The 12,614-nt window shown below is 37.8% G+C and overlaps 1 protein-coding gene across 2 annotated transcripts in view; it reads right to left on the minus strand.

Annotated features, from left to right (window-relative positions):
• Window positions 1–569: 569 nt before the first annotated feature.
• LOC126418268 (centrosomal protein 43-like) overlaps window positions 570–12,614 on the minus strand; it is a 46,427-nt gene continuing 34,382 nt past the window's right edge. Inside the window, exons 4-8 of one of the 2 annotated variants that reach the window (XM_050085181.1) lie at window positions 10,928–10,998; window positions 10,517–10,806; window positions 10,179–10,339; window positions 1,250–1,398; window positions 570–1,032 (exon numbers count right to left, since the gene is read on the minus strand). In XM_050085181.1, the coding sequence (XP_049941138.1) occupies window positions 958–1,032; window positions 1,250–1,398; window positions 10,179–10,339; window positions 10,517–10,806; window positions 10,928–10,998 (746 nt within the window). In that variant the 3' untranslated portion in view covers window positions 570–957. Of the gene's footprint in view, window positions 1,033–1,249; window positions 1,399–10,178; window positions 10,346–10,516; window positions 10,807–10,927; window positions 10,999–12,614 lie in introns of both variants that reach the window. The other variant, XM_050085180.1, reaches the window with a different exon arrangement.

A 12,614-nucleotide genomic window follows, 5' to 3' on the forward strand; every position in this document is an offset into this window, starting at 1 on the left:
TGTGTATCACATAAATAAAGTGTGCAATGATTACTGGAAGAAGATACTGTGCTGGACAAGGAAACTGAAAATATAATAAATCAGCCAGTAGACGTTCGAAGAAAGAATCGGTATTACCATCCACGACAAGCAGCAGGTGACAAATCAGCAGACACATTTGTGGAAAATAGCAGCATTACCGGAGAAGGTAGTTTTACAGATACTGCAAGCAAAATGTCATGAATGTCCAAGGTGAGATACACTGTTTGTTACATTTCTGTTCGAGAAGTAGTTTCATCTGTGGTAACCACAGCACATTTTAAGTAGCAGTAATGAAAAGGCGTGTCACAACATAAGTTTTTGATTAAGTATCAAATACATATATTATCACCAGCATACATACTTTCTGAGTGTGTTCAGGTTTACATAGGTCGTACCCTAACACTTAGGACCTCAATTTGAAGAATTGTTTTTAATATTGCTGCTGAAAATATTTATCTTTTTAGAACTTCATCTCTGTTAACACTGTTCAGATATATAATGTCTGCATCATTCTTTCTACTGTATTTTTGGTTTGTAATAAAACTGCCTTTATATTAATAAAGATCGTGTAATCTTGTTCATCCTAAAATGTTTACAATAGTACAATTATAATTCTGGATCATTCCCTCTTTCTGCAGTTTTGGGATTATTTACTTGCATAGGGAGGAGAGAACATAGTCTGCGTGCTTCCAGATATTTAACTTGCTTTTACAAACACGGTGTAAATGGAACTTAGTTACGTGAAATGCATATTCACTCAGTATTTTACATTATTAGTCAATGCTTCAAAATATACATGAGTATTGAACAAATCTGAATCAGTTTTATGGCATATATCAGTCCAAACTGCTAGCACTCCATTTTTTTACAACAAGGCATAATTCCTAACATTGTTTTTTTATACTCTTCAGGTAATTAGCGTGTAGAGAGATCTTGTCAGCTTATATTCTCCATATAGTCACCAACACCACTCAAGTTTGAAGCTGTTACATCAACTGTGAGGTCATCAGTCTGAAACAATAAGCAACTTCCTTTAGTATGTTGTTTTTCTTAGAAATAATACAGTTAAAGTTTCTTTACTTTCTGTTCTTCAGTTGACAAGAAACTGTTAAAGGCTAATGCTATGGTTCTGCTGGGACCTTAAGGTTGCAGCTTCAGTGGCACCATAGCTTCAACCTTTAACAAATAGTTACAAATAAAGTACTTTGAAAACACAAAAAGTTCATACCACTGATGCATTACTCAAAATATCATCAGTGCCAATATCTTCCTCTATCTCAGTATCGCTTCCAGGTGTGGTAAGTTTGCCACTTTTTCCTCCCTGACCACTGCCACTCACAGAAGACTGAAAATCTTCTTCATAGTTGTCAGCAGTTTCTGAAATGATACAGATGTATTCAGTATTCACTGTGTGGATAAAATTAGAAGAAACAGTTTAGATACTACAGTCATTCAACAAAGAAACTGTATGTAGCTTTTGACTTATAAAAACATTAAGGGGCTCCAGAAAGGTTCAAAATCATGAAATGTTCAATTTTTACTTTCTTGCATTTTAAAAATATACAGACTTTCCCCTTTCAATTGATATATAATTTACTCAGTTCAAAAGACTACAACTATTTTTAAAATATGTTCTGCACGGGCGTGACCCAATGTGGCACTGTTACGCTGCTGTCAAATGTTGAACTTTTGAATCTACATGTTCATCATGTACATTTTAGTGCAGTGAGAGAAAATAAGTGTTACAAAATAATGTTTTGTGGCTAACTTTTGATAGTTCAATATATATCGTTCGCCCGACTGTTGTGGTTTGATGTTTATTTACTATTTTGTAATCTTGAAAATATTCATAGTGAATTTTGTTCATTAAAGTGTCTGTTTTATTGAAGGATAATCATGTGTAAATGTAAAGTGACTATAAATCCTCTGAAGGCTTTTAAGAAAATAAAAAATGTTGGAAAGCCAAAGGTAGGTGCTATTACCGTAAACAATAGAGGTGATAACCAAGTGTGTGAATCTAACCTTGCTGGTACACCTGCCCATTGCAATAAAAGTGGGAAAGAAAGTATTTCGCAGAGGAAGCTTGGATCAGTTAGTGAAAACTATGATGTTTTAGTGGCAAATCAGATGTGAATGAAATATTTGATATGTCAGTTCTCAGTGGAATTTTTGCAAACTGTGTAAGATGTATTCAGTGTAGTGAAGTCAGTCTGGAACTACCAAAAATCATGTAGGACTTGCCTGTGAAATGGAACTGAAACTGAAGTGTGGCAAGTGTTCATACATGACTACTTTTTGGAATAGTGTTGCAGTAACTTCAAATGAAGAAAAAGGTAGTGAAATCTATGAACACAACATTAGATTTGTTTATGCCTGGTGTACTATTAGTATGGGGGCTACTGCAGGTGCAATTTTCTGTGGCATGATGAATCTTCCAAATCCTCCAACCCAGTTTACAAATAACAGATTTATATGGTCTAAAGTAGATGATGTCTGTATAGAACCTATGAAGAAAGCTGTTGAAGAGGCAGCAATAGAAAACAGTGGCAACAGAGACTTGACAACAGCATTCAATGGTGCCTGACATAAAAGGGGACACAGATCTCTTCATGGTGTAGTATCCGCCAACAGTATGTGTACAGGAAAAGTTTTAGATGTAGCAGTAATATCTAAACATTTAGGTGTCCACAAAAAAAAATAAAGGTACTCATGAAAATAACTACACAGCTAACTCTAGTGGCAGTAGTGGAGGAATGGAAGTGACTGGTGTTGTTAGTATATTTCAACATTCTGTAGCATGTGATATGTGAATTATCTTGGTGACAGTGACTCTAAAAGTTTCAAACATATTCACAAACTGAAGCCCTATGGTGGTGGTGATGTAGTGCAGAAATTTTAATGTATTGGACACGTACACAAACAAATAGGGTGATGACTTTGGCGACTGAAGCACTGTACAAAAACCAAGAACTCACTGATGATAAAGGGCTGGATAGGAAGGGGAGGTTAACTGATGGTGAAATTGGCTATTAGGCAAAACACACACAGTGTCGATGAAATGAAGAAGGCTGTTTGGGCTTTTTCTTTCCCCCCTCCATACTTTTTCAACTGATGAAAGTCCCCATCATTACTAGTGTCCCAAAGGAGAAAATATTGGTGTAAGTACAAGGGATTGCGAACTGGTGAAGAGTATACTCACAGACATAGTCTGCCTGATGTGGTAATGGAGATGACAAAACCTATTTTCAGAGACTTAGCAGCTCCTGAACTGTTGAAAAATTGTGTTCATGGAAAAACTCAAAAGCCCAATGAAAGTTTAAATAATGTTATATGGTCAAGAAACCCCAAGATTGTGTTTGTTGGAATAGAAACACTTCACTTTGGTGTGTATGATGCTGTTGCTACTTTTAATTATGCCAATGCTGTAAGGTACAAAGTATATCGAAATATGGGAATGAAGATAGATTTCAACATAGTACTAATGATGCTTGATTTAGACAAGGAATGTCTTCGGGCTACTGACAGGGCTGTAACTAGCATATAAATACAAGCCAGAGAAAACAGAAGGAAAAAGAGGAAGCTGGAGGAGAAGTTTACAGAAGATGAAGATAATCCATCCTATGGACCTAGAATGCACTAAAAAGTTGTTCAGCCGGTGCTGGCTAATTGATGGATAATACCCAGTGTTGATACAGATTTTCACTGTGGGCTCCTTGGTCTGTCTTTTCTCCATTCTGGATTTGAAAATATCCCAAAATTGGCGCACAATAGCTAACACTTGTCAACACTGTTCCTCAGTCAGGCTAGAGCCTATTGGCAGATCGATAGTACCTGCCCTTCCTGTGTTGTCCGTAGTGGTAGTACAGAATGATTCTTTGCCAATGGCATTAAGCTACCCTCTGTGGTATTGTTCGAGTGTCCCTAAGCACATAGCTTGAGGGGAGAGTTGGAACTGCTTGTGACACTTAGAGAATGGAAGTTCTCCTTGACCAACTACAATGCTTATCATTTTCACTGGTATGTAGATTTCTTTTGTGAGCCTGAGCATCATTTTGTAATTGAAAAAATCTTCATAATTTAATTGAGCATCTAGATTAACAACTGGAACTCATCTCACTGATGACTGTGGGATAAAAAATTTCCAACAGCAAACAACCATCCAGAGCAATCTTTGTTATGGATTCTTGTTGAAATAGCTTTGTCAGTCTGGAGTTCTGATCATCCACGGTCAACAACACTTTCTGATGCCTGCAAGATGTTCTATCCAAGAATAACACTGACAATAACAGCATGATCACATTCTGTAAAAAAAAAAAAAAAAAAAACTAATTAGAAGGGCTGTGTTCTGTCACTGACAGTTACTCTTACAATACGTGTTCCCATCAGCTAGACATGTTTCACATTTGCGACTCTCAGCATAATCACTTTTATGGTATATCATGTAACAGAGTCTTCTTTATCTGGTGACAACAAGCAATCAACATCACAGAAAAGGAAGCCCTCGAATTGACTACTGCCTGGACAACATGTTAGCCATCAATGATTAGCTGTAAATGACAATATCAATAAAGATTCCCCGAGATATTAGTGACTGTCATCCATGGGGGATTTTCGTCTGTGGCAGCCTCACCTCCGTATGTGGTCAACCTCGCTTAGTTTTTCTGAGGTCGGTGGCTAGGTGAGCAGCTGGTACTTGTGTATCGTCATGGGAGTGGCTAAGACATCTTTATGAGCAACCTTCCCTATGGTACAGTGATGGGGTTTGTCCCACAGATCAACTATAATTGTCTACAATAGACTGGCATGAACAGAGCATATGTGATGATTGATGTCTGACAGCATAGCAGTCATCAAAAACTCATCATCTTTCTCTGCAGTAGCATATGTGTCCACAGTGTCCATAGTGTGGATAGAGTTTTTACATGTTGTTGTCTGTCTTACAAATGCCCGTTCTTCTGTGGACATTATACTTAATGGAGGAGTTGGTTGTATCTGAGTTAAACAGGTGCTGCGTAGTTGTTTGACAGCTGCCACTTAATACTGGGTTCACGCCACATAATTCTGGGTTCATTCCTCATAGCACGTTTGACTGGTTGTGTAGATTGCTGCTTAATACATCTCTCCTTCAACACTTTCTCCTCGTCGCCAATTTTGTGTTAGCGGAAGAGCCAACACTGTGCTATGAGTGGAGGCCGAAATGCACGTGTTTTAGCTCACGCAGACTGGCGTAAGGAGGGAAGAACTATACTGACGTGAGGTCTGGAAGATGACAAGGAATGAGAATTCAGAAAGCGGACGTAATTAGTTTGATACTTAACTTTAATCCATTAATGATGAACGTCGCTCTTGACGGTACATGATTCACAATATTATCTGTTCAGAATACATTCTTGAAGATAGTAGTTATAGTACCTGAATATGGTGCCTTGCTAGGTCATAGCAAATGACGTAGCTGAAGGCTATGCTAAACTGTCGTCTCTGCAAATGAGAGCGTATGTAGACAGTGAACCATTGCTAGCAAAGTCAGCTGTACAACTGGGGCAAGTGCTAGGGAGTCTCTCTAGACTAGACCTGCCGTGTGGCAGCGCTCGGTCTGCAATCACTGATAGTGGCGACATGATGGTCCGATGTATACTAACAGACCGCGGCCGAGTTAAAGGCTACCACCTAGCAAGTGTGGTGTCTGGCCGTGACACCACACTTTCTATTACCTCCTGCTACAAGCGGGTGACATTCTTGGCTGTTATCTCTTGCTTACTTAGTCTGACAGTTCTGGCTGCCTTCTCTAACAACCTGTGTGTGAGAGAGGTGTCATCATGGTAGTCTTCCATAACTGGCTTAGAGACCACATTTGGGACTCAGGCATAACTATTTTGTCAGACTATTCTGTTGCATTTCCACAATGCACTGGGACCACTTGATGAATTCCTCTGTTGCTGTGACATCCTTTACCATAAGAGCTTGGTACAGGTCTTCTTCTTCTTCTTCTTCTTCTTCTTCTGTCATAATCAGACTTACAAAGTGGTATAAAGCCAACACTTTCTGTATGTAGGACTGTGTTGTTTCCCCATGATGTTGGCTCCTCTTCTTCAATTGTTCTACCAGTAAGTGGACTTGCTGCCGATTACTGCCAATTCTTCAGTTTGGTCTCGAATTTATACCAACTATTTAGCTTCTTTTCATTGTTCAAGAACTACTGCTGGGCTGTGCCATCCAAATAAAAGTATATATTTGCCAAACACACCATGTCATCCCACCCACTTTATTTGGAGGCTCAGTTGGATCTTTTCAGCCATTTTGTTGGGTATTGAACAGCACCTCCAAATAACACTGATGAGTGCCTGATGTGCAGCTGGAATCCAACTGTAAGGTTGTCAATGTACATCAATAGCCTGAACAGAACGTAACTCTGTACACAGAGTGGCGGTGTTTTCACGAACATCAAATATTTCAGAATATACAAACATAAGAACTTCCAAGAACTTTTCCAGAAATAACAAATATTAAACAACAAATAATTGCTGGTGGATGGGGTTTGAAATGGTGATCCACTGCATACCAGCCGGCAACACTAATCACTACATTGCAATGCAGGCAGCACAGCTCGTGGCAATATTTTTCATCCTCAGAAAAATTTTTCTTGTTCATTTGCTGTGTTAAGTATCTTGTAAAGACCTAATCCTCACTTGCAAGAATTAAATGATTTGGCATTTAGTTAACTATCAAGTCATTAGTGACCTGGTCCGGCTTTGTATAGGTAGTATCACTGGACAACTTGTCTGACATATCAATGAAGGTGTTTACTGGCCATTGTGTACAGTTAGTTATGCATAAAATTTAGAGAGCAGTGTTAAGCAACTAAACATGATCAGTTTCTGATAAGTTAAATGATTTAAGTGGGGCAAACCAGGAAACTTCTAAGTAGGCACGAATGTTATGTGTTTCACATTTAATTGGCGTTTGGAGTGACATCTTGTGGCAGTGATGGGTGTACATCATGGTATACGTAATATGTTTGCAACCAGCATAAGTAGTCCATGGCTCATTCCACGCCAAGTGGTCTAGAGGTCACCACATGACTATCACGAATTTTGATGAAGTTTTGTATGAACAATAGCACGTGGTCCCAATTAACATTGGTACAGTTTCATGATAATTAATTCAATACTTCCAGGGATATAATCATTTGTTTGACCACACAGTGCAGCTATCAACAGTGCACACGTGAGTTTTCGGCAGCTTTGAGACGTAACAACTCCAGTAATATTTTCTTGAAAGAAACAAAACTAGATTATCTTGTACAACTTTTTACACTCTCTTAAGCAAAATAACAAAAAAAAAAAAAAATTCCTTAATGATTCGCATATGGATAATTTGAACCAAAGTCGACCAAAAAAGTAGACACTTAAAAAAAAGGGAAGTTTAACTTTTTATATCTCTGGAAGTGATTGTGGGATGAACCTGAAATTTTGCACATAATAATTTACCAAAACAAGGTCTTAGAACATACTGTTTCATTCTCCTACTGCTTTCCAATAGTTTACAAATTGCAGGCAAAGTTGATGATTTTTTCTAAACAGCGCCAAAAATGGCTATTTTTGGACCACTTCTACAAAAAATGTCTTCTGAAAACACTTTTAAACTGTTCTCATTATAAATACCATATTATAAACCACCTAAAAACTACATTTGGTTTTGCAATGTGAGCATACAATGCCCTAAAAAATGACAAGGTGTAGTTGCTGTTTAGTACTCTCTGGGGAAGGCAATATTAAAATTCTCGATTACTGGGAGGTGAGACAAAGCCCGAATAACTGGAAAAACTTCAGAAAATGGGTGTCTTTTACCATGACTCATTGTGACACATTTCAGTCAGTTTTTCTGCTATAACTACTGAATCAATCTGGTTATAAACTTCACAATCTAACTGTGCATTACCAAGGCAGAGGAGATAATGGTAGAAAAATTGCTGCATAACAGCTACAGTATGCACCATATAAACAGCTTGCAGGTTTTACATCACTGTCATATTGTGTAAATTTGTTAAGTTTAGATCAGTCTTCCTGACATTTTTGGAATGGATTAATGTTATAATAGAGGATTATTAGCACGTCTTTTTGTTGTGCAATGCTGGTAATGTACTAGTTTAATTCTGGTTTAAGGTATTGCACACGCTGTGCTAGCGTAGTTTGCGGTTAATATGGGACATTAGTGTATGCATGAAAAATTGTATTAATGTGTTGGTGGGATCCAAGGTGGGTTAACTACTGCTCTTTCCTTTTAAAGCGAGAAAACCAGCATCCCCATTGCCATAGGGGCCATGACCAGTAGTTGTGCAGTAGCAGCCATGGGTGAGCTCCTTTATCATAAGTTCCCAAACCTGATAAGGGTTGCTTTACACAGATCCCAAGCTGATGATACATTTCTATACAATTCAAAGGCGAAAGCTAGAAGAGGTCACTTTTAGGATCCTAAGCTTGTTTACGTCACCTTGTTCTTTTTTGGGGCCTTATATGTGCGCATTGCAAAACCAAATACAGTATTTTAGGTGGTTTAAAACATGGTATTTCTAATGAAAATGGTTTAAATGTGTTTTCAGAAGACTTTTTTGTAAAAGTGGGACAAAAATAGCCATTTTTGGCATTTTTAGAAAAGCCGTCAACTTTGCCTTCAACTTGTAAACTATTGGACAACAGTAGGAGAATGAAATTTTATAGCCTAAGGCCTTGGATTGGAGAGTTACAATGTGCAAGGTTTCAGGCATACCCCGCAATTACTTCCAGAGATATAAAGAGCTAAACTTAACAGTTTTTTTGAATGTTTACTTTTTCTGTCAACTTTGGCTCACATTATCCATACGCGAATCACAGAGGAAATCTTTTTTTTATTACTTCTCTTAAGAGAGCACAGAATGTTGTACACGATGACCTACTTTTGTTCCTTTCAAGAAAATATTACTGGAGGTATTATGTCTCAAAGTTGCTGAAAACTCTTGTGCGCACTGTTGATAGCTGAGCTATGGGGTCAAACAAATGATTATATCTCCAGAAGTATTGAATTAATGATCGTGAAACTTTACCAATGTTCACTGGAAACATGCAAATGTCCACACAAAATTTCAGCACTGTGACGGTCATACAAGGACTTTTTCTGAAATTAGACCTCTTGGTGTGGAAACCCCCCCCCCCCCCCCCATGCAAATTGTGTAATTCTTTGCCGCAGACTATTTGTGGTAGACTTTTTCTCCCTGCCATGCAAGAATCATGTCTTCATCTATGTTTAGATTCAAAGAAAGCAGAAAGCTGGAAGTTAAGTTATCTCCTGCACTGCTGAAAAAACTTTACACAAAAGAACAAATCCCTTACACAAAAAAAACCACAGTTTTGGCTTAGAATGTTTTTCTGCCGTGCAATTGCTCTCGAACAATTGCTTGTGATACTTTGAAGTTAAGTAATACACTCCCCATTGTTTGAAGAATGTCCAGTGAATTAAGAGTGTCAATTGTGACTGCAAATAGAAGGCGCAGCAGAAACTGACACTATAAAATTTTCACCTTTTTTCAAAACGCATTCGCCAACAATCTGTGAAGTCTTTCAAAATCCGGCGAATCCCATTTCTCCCTCTATTTCTAAGGTGTAAAGATCATGCCCACAACTACTGTTTTTTCTTTAAGTAGACCATGAATCCATGAACGTTTATGAGCAATGCTGCTACTTTTCGATTGGTGCACTTTAGATTACACATGGCTGCACACAAAATGAAATACACATTAAGTTGCAGCCACACCGACTGCCCCATGCTGAACATGTTCCACCTGTTGTCTGTACATCAAACAAAATGGAGCATTTGCGCTGTGCTCAGTTTGGCCATGACTGCATCGCGCCATGCAGAGGTTTGCGTCTGAGTAGTTTCGCCATTCACTGCCAGGTGGCAATGGCATTGTTTTCACAACAGCAGGAGACGAATTCATCTTAGTTCAGCTAATCTGAACAAAATATTTATAAATTATACACACAAACCTTCCTCACAGATCAGTCCACCTATTAGTAAAAACTGTATCAAAATGCCAACAGTAGTTCCTGAGATTAGTCCAAACATATAGATGGAAGTGAGCAAGGGACTTCAACTTATAAATGTACATATATATAAACACTTACCATTCCCCAAATTGATCAATGGCTTCATGCTTCTGTCCCCTTCAGAACTTTTAGACATCTGCACTGCAGTAGGTCTAACATCATTCTTAAGCATGCCAGTCAGGGGAGGCAAGTTGCTCAGTGAAGTTAGTTGGCTCCCATGTTGTAAATATATTCCATCACTGAAACTTTATGAATTAATGTTACTGTTCTAAAACATAAGTTGCTACAGACAAAAATAATGATTACAGTTAATCTGAATGGTGTGTTTCGCAGAAGAAGAGAGTGTTTCTTATTGCTATAGTGTTGTAATTCTAGGGGGCGAATAATGTACCAACTTGCAGTAGCAATTAACATACTCAGTATCTCTTTTCCCAGCTGTGGCTGGTGGTGGCTTCTCAGATTTAGATGATTTATGGCTCACACTTCCCTTTGATATTTTGCTACTGTCATCCTTCTTACTGGTGCTGACTGTTTCTTCAGTTGGACCATATTTTTCTTGAGACTTCTGTCTGTTTCTGGTTTGAACAGAAACTGAATCTTCATTCAGACTTATATCCAAAATCCTACTTGTGTCAGGCACACTGTCTGCCACACTAGCATCTTGTGATGGTACTGACAGTATGTCACACTTTTTACTGGCTATGTCCTGTAAAGAGTTTTGTATATGTTTGTAATGGACAGTAATAATCTAATTATGAAGCTCACAGATCAATGGACACTGAGGATATTAAATAAATATGTATCTGGCGCCAAAGTGTCAAACATACATTTTCTGTTGGCTTTTCACGATGTTTTAAAACATTCTGCAGAAGACATGACAGGACTGGAGCATTTCTTTCTGAAATGAGAAAATTTAATGTTAGTGTTAATTTCAGTAGTTACATAATTATGGTTTATTAGTTTTATCATAACTTATTTAAAAAAGTAGAAGTTTATATGCATAAAATAAGAAGGTAAGAACTACATGAGTAAAGTAACTTTAACTACTGTGTTCACTGAAATTGAAATACATGTAAGATTAAAACTTTGCGGACGTTGCAACCTAAACCCAGTTCTAAGTATTTCATGGACAATATGCTATTGAAAGAGCCACCAAAGGATGTTTCAGTTTTCTATCTCATACTTTTAATGTCAGTAGTTCATTTGAGATGCTGCAAGACAAGCATATCTGTCATTAAAAAAATTAACAATTGTTAAAGGATGAAGCATGGTCTTGATTGTAGTACCTATAAAAATAAAAATTTGCTCTCAAGTTTTTAGAATGAGAGAGTATCAAAGACTGTGACACCCAACTGCAAAAGCAATGACACTGGCCACAAGGAACGGCAAGTTCTTCATAGACCCTAATGTTCCAGATACTTGTTTTGACTCCTGCAAAAAGCTTTTACATATGAAATCATTTGACCTAACTACAGTTCACAAGAAGAATGGCACAATTTGTAGGTGTGAACAGGTCGAGGTGCACACCATGTTGCCAAATATTCACAGATTCATACTATATCTGAAGTGTCATAAGATGGAAAAAATATAAAATCTTCATTATGTTTGATTCCACTGAATGGGTGTGCCACAATACTTGTGTAATCCAGGACAAAAAGGAAGTCAGCATCAGTCATCTGTCTTTTTTATTGTACTGCACAGATCTACATTTCAGCTGACAGTGCAGCTATCATCAGTACATTATAACTAGTAATGTAGACTGGAGTTATGCATTAGTCACATTAGTCCCTAATGCTTGTACAGGCCTGCATTAGGTTGGAATATATGACACTATAACTATGTTCAGTCTACATGACTATTTATAATGCACTGTCAGGTGAAATCTAGATTTGCAATGCAATAAAAAAGACAGATGACTTCACGGACAGTGCTGCCCTCCTTTCCGTCCTGAAAAATAAAAAAAGAGTATTAGGTTGATACCAAAAGACTCACACCCCACCCCACATCCAACTTTCAAAACAAGAGTTCCTGCTGCTGCTTTCAGTAACTCCTCCGTTGTCTTCATGATGCTGAGGATCCTAATCACATTTGGCAGCATCAGAAGTCAAGCCTGGGTTCTCCAACTACAAGTGAGACAGGCTGATTGTTCATTTATGGAGTCACAATAAAAAAGAAGAATATTATTTCAGTATTTTGGAGGCCATCTCCATAACAGTTTGAAGAGGGCAGCACAGTGAAATGTCTATCGGGTCCCAATTCTGAATTATTTTGATATGTGTAGGCATATTGTAAGGCATGATGCACTGAGTTTAAAAACTTTTACATTATGTGACTTTATGGCAAGAGTAATTTACAAACTGACTTTAAAACATTCCATGTGTGACTAAAGACACTGAATATTTGTGAAGAACACAATTTTAGTACATTATTTGAGATATTACATAAAGGTTGAGGGAGTTTCTGCAGCCCAAATTTCTCTGCCAGAGGATGGGGTGATTATGATTTGGCTTTGTG

Source organism: Schistocerca serialis, chromosome 1 (assembly GCF_023864345.2).
Source record: "Schistocerca serialis cubense isolate TAMUIC-IGC-003099 chromosome 1, iqSchSeri2.2, whole genome shotgun sequence".
Classification (NCBI taxonomy): Eukaryota; Metazoa; Arthropoda; class Insecta; order Orthoptera; family Acrididae; genus Schistocerca; species Schistocerca serialis.